Source organism: Anoplolepis gracilipes, chromosome 1 (assembly GCF_047496725.1).
Source record: "Anoplolepis gracilipes chromosome 1, ASM4749672v1, whole genome shotgun sequence".
NCBI lineage: Eukaryota > Metazoa > Arthropoda > Insecta > Hymenoptera > Formicidae > Anoplolepis > Anoplolepis gracilipes.
In genome coordinates this window covers 11,292,985-11,300,214 of record NC_132970.1, presented here as the reverse complement: position 1 = coordinate 11,300,214, position 7,230 = coordinate 11,292,985, and the positions used below count along the sequence as shown (strand labels likewise).

The 7,230-nt window shown below is 35.9% G+C and overlaps 1 protein-coding gene across 1 annotated transcript; it reads left to right on the top strand.

Annotated features, from left to right (window-relative positions):
• Positions 1 to 463: 463 nt before the first annotated feature.
• On the top strand, positions 464 to 1,853 carry LOC140672876 (uncharacterized). The gene is made up of 3 exons (XM_072905336.1): positions 464 to 911; positions 993 to 1,100; positions 1,585 to 1,853. The coding sequence occupies exons 1-3, from the start codon at positions 464 to 466 to the stop codon at positions 1,851 to 1,853; spliced, it is 825 nt and encodes a 274-aa protein (XP_072761437.1).
• The last annotated feature ends 5,377 nt before the right edge of the window (positions 1,854 to 7,230 follow it).

The following is a 7,230-nucleotide window of genomic DNA, read 5'->3' as shown; positions in this document are numbered from 1 at the left end:
ACGGAGGGGAGGGAAGGCGTGAAAAGGCGTCGTTCGCGTCGATGATGATTGTCGAGCCTCGCTCTCGCGAGCCGACCTCGCCGTAACGCTCTGAAACACGTCGGAAATAAGAATTAAACGAATCGTCGAAGAGACCGACGTCTAGGTGAACGAAAAATTACCGGCTTATGCACAGCAAGAGCAGAGAACGGCAGCCACCGTACCGATGCTCTCCTTGCTTTTTTCTTAGTACAATCACCGACCGTCAAGTAGATCTATATAAATGGGAATTGCAAGCACTTACATTGCAGCATTCGAACCTCCGCCGTAGGTTCCACAGCTTCACGGTATTACACGCGGGATTCCCTTTAACCATTTGTTTTCCGCACGGCGGTCTTACGACGCGAAAGGGAGAGGATCCTCCAGTGGTCTCGACGGCGAGCCCAGACATTTCGTTAGGTGACATTCGTTTCCGGGCGAAACGATGCTTCGGTTAGGCATGCCGGCAATCGGTCGTCGACGTTTGCACATCTGTCTGACGTTGGTGATTTACGCGTTGTGGATTGTCAATACGATTGACGCCGCCACTACGGAAAACGCGAAGGACGAGTGGACAGGATTCTCAACGTCGTGCGTGACCGACGATTCGAAGAACGCGTCGCTTTCTTGTCATGGAGTGCGAATCGTTCGAAAGATCGTACAGCAGTTATTGGAGAACACCATCAAGGAACGAAACATCGAGTTATTCGACGGCGTATCCTTGGTCGAGGTACCGGGTTCTTTCCGAAAATCCAGAGTGTTGAAGGGCTTCGGAGGCCTTGGGCCCTTCGTGCAGTTTCTGGAAGGTAGAGAACTCAGAATCAAGCTGCCGTCTTTGTTCCCTCCGAATATGGAGACTGCATTGAAGGAGAGCTTGCCTTCTGATTTTGAAGGTTGGTAATTTCTAGTTAGAACAACACCAATAATATGTCGTGAGAATTTTGTGACGATTGCTGAAAATTTATATTTTACAGCGAGAAAGGAGGGAGGTGGTTTTGGCGGCGGCGGTGGTGGTTTTGGTGGCGGCAAAGGTGGAAAGAAAGGCGGCGGCGGCGGAATCTTAATAATGGCTCTTATGATGGGTAAGCATTCACAACTGTGATTAGCATTACATAAAGAGATGATTATGCGAAATCGATTGTTACATATCATTTACGTGTCTGCATATTAAATAACACGATCAATTTTATGTAAATATTTTGTACATTTTGTTAAAAGATTCCGCATAATGATTATTTAATTATTGTATTTGATTTATATATATATTTTTTTTTTTATATATATTTATTATATTCTTTAAAAAAATATAAATATATATACGTTATATTTTGCCAATTTTTATATCAATATTGTCAAAATACAATTTTTAATAAGTTTATTTAATATGATCAAGATATAATTAAGTTTCTTATTTAAGGCACGTTTACGCATATTAATTATTATTATTACGCATATCATAATTATTACGTTTTACTATACAATCGTTTCGATATAATCTTACGTTATGTTCTATTATAACTTAAATTCCCCATTAATTTAACATCTATTTTTTTCAAATTTATCCAGGTAAGATGATGGCCGCTATGGGCTTTGGCGCGTTGGGTCTTTTGGCCATGAAAGCGTTGATGGTTTCGGCCATGGCTTTGATGCTGTCACTAATCATAGCCGTGAAAAAACTAGCGAGTGGCGGTGAAGATCACGGTGGTCACCATGTCGTTTACGCGCAAGAAGTTGGTCATCATCATCGCAAGAAGAGATCAATTGGAGACGACGATTCCACACAGTTGCCTTACAGAGGATACGCTAATCTTTACGCTAACTTGCGAACATCTTGATACCTTTGCTAATTCCAGTGTTTTAATCACAAAATTGAATTGATTATCGAGCTTCTTAACTCTTCTACCGTATTATTATAGCTATTTATTCAGATAGACACAGCTAGACATATCACGTTGACAGTGGCGCGTTGTGTTCATGTAATTTGCATTTCAGTCACATCATCATTATCCCTTCATCATCATTTTTCATTCATTTAACTCAACGTATGCTTTTTTCAACGTGGCTCTTTCATATCTTCTTGGCTATAAAACTGTAAACGTTAATCACGTAGGAGGGTTAATAAGCACGGAAAATTGACCAGCGACGTGACGTGAGAAGATATTAGTGACAGTGACATCGACAAGACGACAGTGACGAAGAGAGACTAATTGACAGTTATATTAGAAAGTGATGTTTAACAAATGTTTACTCGCGAGAAATGCGATAATCGATCTCTATTGGTCTATTACTTTTGACAGGATTCTCAGTGAAATATCACAAAGACGCACCGAAGAAACCAAAGTATGTTGTTGGATTTTTTATTTATTTTATTTATTTTTTTACACACGTGTTTATTTATTGTTGTGTGCGACACATATTAATAAAAGCATACGTGTTTGGAATATATGAAATAACGTGTTTGCATTTATTACCATCTCGATTTTTGAGGCAAGATTAATCATGTTTTTCGGGATGATATTATTAATGACATGATAATTAATAATATTTTAATATAGAAAGAAGTAAAAAAAGAAAGGGTCTAAAATAATAAACCATGAAATCGGCTTAAACGAAGGCAGTATTTAGTGCATGGTTTTCAAACGAGCATGCGTAACGTCGTTATTACCGGGAATTAATAAGGCATTTAAAATAATAGACTTAAAAATGAAACGATACGGTTTGCTGAAGTCGAGCCGGTCGACACGATGTTTCCCGTTTGATCGTACACGGAACATTGGAAAATCGCAGGAACGAGGTAACGAATCGAGCCAATGAGGAAAGTGTGTCAGCGACCTGCCGTGTCGCATGTTGCATATTCACCTGTGTATGGATGCGCGTTTACCCAACTAACGTTCGTTACAACGCTAATAATAGTTCGCGCGGATCTCACTTAAGTGGATTAACGGCGATAGAGAGCGTGCACGCCGAAAGTTAAGTGTGTGCCTTCTAAGACACATCACGGATATCGCGCCGCAAAAAAATTCGATTAATGATACGCGGCTGACGTTCACAATCATGCATTTCATATATACATTCAGGTATTTTATGAGAGATCTAAATTCGTTTTAAACAGCAATTATTAATGTATAAAAAAATTATTTTTTAATTTCTCAAAACAAAATTTCTTATTGCGAAAATATGTCTAGGATTCAAATCGGCATCCTTTTTTTATTCGCAGCGTTTCCCTCGGATGCGTGTGTGAATCTCGGCCCAGAGCGAAGGGCTTGATGAAAGAAAAACACCGAGAGAGAAAGAGGTAAAGAAGAGTCGTACTTAATGGAAGGAAGGTTCAGCTGAGCGCGAGACGGCGAGATGTAAGAGGAACAGTTCTTTCTTTCTTTCTGTGCATCTCTCCGTCCTGTGCCTTCTCCGCGTCGGATTCCTCCCACTGCAACTTCTCTTGGCTCCTTCTTTCTCCACGTGGAAGGGGACGGAAAGAGCTCCGGCTATAAGACCCACTGGCATACATACCGATCGTTTCCTTTTTTACGTTTCGAATATCATAAAACCTGGAGAGCCGCATTGAAAGCAGCTCAGACGGCGATGCAGTCTCGAACGGAGCCGGTCGCTAGCGCAGTCTGCGATGCAGCTTGCTGCAACTCCGTTTATGTAAAATGCGAGAGCATTTATTGACAATTCGTTGCGTTATAAGATTACCGAATGTTTTACAAAATATTCTGTTATCAAAAATGTAATTGGGTATATCGCATTTAGTTTTCTTTTTTTTTTTTTTTTTTTTTGCATAAGATGCTACTTTCATGACGAAAAGGTACTGTATTATACGCATAAATAATTGAATATTGTCCACTTTATTATATCTAATAATGAAAGTTGTAATGAATCGTAATTATTCTGAGCACGATGATTAATGAAAGAGCGAATGATTCATTACTTTTTCTTTGATTCCTTTTGATATCTTTAATGAGTCTCTGCGAAGAATAAACGGGCAACGTATTTGTTATTACTTTAACGGTTTAATTTTCTTTTGTTCTCTATTTTTCTTGATAAATTATTAATTATTTAATATATATTTAATTAAATATAAGTAATTTAAATATAGTTTCTTTTGTCTATCATTAATAATATTATAATATTATTAATCATTAATGTAAATGCAATTTCTTTCTATCAACATGATAAATATGTAGTTCATTTGAATAGTACATTGCGTTACAATGTATGTTTAGTATTGCAAGGGTTAATGTCGCGTTTTCTGGCACACGAACCGCGTTATGGTCCATAGATGAGAAGAACCAGTTGGGCGCGGAAGAGTACCCCGTTACATTCCACGCTCATTACGAACCTCTCGTAAGGAAATTTAAAATTCAAATTCGAGTTGCTTCGGCTACCGGTCGAATTTTCAGGTCGTACGCATGTCGATGGCCTGCGAGGATCGTAGAATTAATCGAACATTGCATCAGAAATTCCTAGCACAGTTCATTGAGAGACATTAAACCAGTTTCTGACAAGAGTTTGAAGGCTAGAATATCGAAAAAACCGCTATGTAGTCCTTTTTCAATATAGGGCAAGTAACAATTGTGTGCACTTTTATGAATATTTATTGCCTTAATGATACGCTTTTTAAGTAGCTCTGTATTCGTTCACTGAATTCTAGATACCGTGAGAACATTTTAACCCATTAGCATATTTGTCTGGAAAAATACCGTTCGAAAGTTGCCGAATATCTTTGGCATAAAATTAAAACTGATAATATTCAAATTTTTTATTAAATATCATTAATTAAATATAATTTAACTTTAAGAATTATTTTATGTATTCTAATAATTATTTTAATATTATACATATAAATATTAATTTCGTTAAAAAAATTAATTAACAAATTAAGTTGGTATATAAGCTATATATATGTGTGTGTGTGTGTGTGTGTGTGTGTGTGTGTGTGTGTGTGTGTGTGTGTGTGCGTGCGTGCGTGTGTGTGTGTGCGTGTGTGTGCGTGCGTGCGTGCGTGCGTGCGTGCGTGCGTGCGTGCGTGCGTGCGTGCGTGCGTGCGTGCGTGCGTGCGTGCGTGCGTGCGTGCGTGCGTGCGTGCGTGCGTGCGTGCGTGTGTGTGTGTGTGTGTGTGTGTGTGTGTGTGTGTGTGTGTGTGTGTGTGTGTGTGTGTGCGTAAGATCTATCTAAATTTAATACAGTTTGTCTATTCAATTCTCTGTATCAATTTTACTTTTATAATGAAATTAATATTTATATGTATAATATTAAAACAATTATAGTTATTAAAAGCTGTATACATTTATATATATATTTATAGGATAAAAAATGTATATAATTATCCACATACTACAATATGTCGCTGTCTTATATACGTATACATATACATTTTACATATATTTAGCACGTTAGTATTTGATAAACTTGCGATGCGGTATACATCTATAAAAATTACAATAACAGTTCCTCTTTTCTCGCTTGTTATCTTACATTGATTTAATCTGTGTAACATGTTAATAACAATCTACATGACAAGAGCGAGAGTTAGCGCGTAATCCATTTAACGGAAATATTCGTTTTTAATTCGCGTTTCACTGAGCAAAATCATACGTTTGATCTGCAATGTAGTTATTCCTCGTGTAAAGCATAGTGATTTTACCGCCATAGGCGTACCCGTAGCTTAACGATCGTCGCTATCGTTGAGCGTAAAGGAGAAACTTTGGTTTTACTTTTTAAGGCTTGCTCTTCTGATGGGAGTGAAGGATCGACGAAAGGATTCTGAGCGCTACCCAATGACCGAGAAAAGATGAATGAGCACTGACGTAAGGTCGGGAATGGGAACTGCTGTTATTGCTTATATTTAACTTGCTTTTCATTCAATCCCTTCTTAAGATGAGAAGAATCATCGGCCGAGTTTAAGACGAGAATTGCTTCTTCGTTACTTCGTAATAATTATGTATGTGAACTAACAATGAAACGCGTGTGTGACTTTTAATAACAGCAGAGAATGGACACATAATAAAGCATAATGTACACAGAGTTCTTTCACTTCCTCTTTTCTATCTTGAATAATCACATTTTATCGAATATATAAATGATGAAGGAAAATAACGGATGTAATGTGTACTATATAAATAATGAAAGAAAAGCAAATTTTACAAAAGTTTTTTTACGGAAAGTTGTGTAATTATAACATATCAGACGTATAATAAATAAACTGCGCAAGGCCTTTGTTTTCAGTTTTAAGGATGTACAAACTTTAAAAAGAGAAAGATGCTGTGAGCTCCTTTTTATCCTCGTCTAATAACGCTAATATCCAATAAAATTTTCTTTGAAGAGGACGTCTTGAAACGTAATCTAAATCAGAAAAATAAAGATTCTTCAAGGGTAAATATAAATTTTATTTGTTATTGATTCTTAAATAAAACAAGTTTTGTGTATTTCGAGCGGATTCGTTCAATTTTAGTATTTCTCGAAGCAGTATAATAAAGAAAAAAAAATATTTTTTTAACAAAATTTGAACCAATTGAGTGCTTCTATGGTTCATCAACGGTGCTTAGTCGAAAGCATGCTCTGCTACTGTAAATAAATCATTAGTTAATAGGTTCATAGGTTAATAGGTTAATGTTAAAAATTTTTAATTATATACATATGTCACGATACTGTCTATGACTGTCTCACAAACTGTTAAAACCGCGGCCATTATTAAATTTCTACTTCTATCCCCTACTTTTATCCCCACTCTAGCATTGTTAGACAAAGAGAGCATTGATGTTCAAAGCATCTTTCTCTTTCTAAAGTTTGTACACTTTTACAACCAAACACGCAGTCTATTCATTATACGTCTATGAATCATAATTATTCTTATATCTTTATATTTTCATTTTTTATAAAATTATAATCAAAGTTATATCCTCTATATATTTTTTTTTCTTTATAACAATTTTCTTTTTAACACGCAGTCTATTCATTATACGTCTATGAATCATAATTATTCTTATATCTTTATATTTTCATTTTTTATAAAATTATAATCAAAGTTATATCCTCTATATATTTTTTTTTCTTTATAATGATATATATATATATATTTTTTTTTTATGTAAAAAGCGTTAGTTTTTCCAAACGTTTGTAAAAAATGTTTCACATTTATTTTTTGAGTCGCATACATTCAACGGTTTGTTAAAAATAGAAAAACTATAAATAGTATATAAGGAGAAAAAA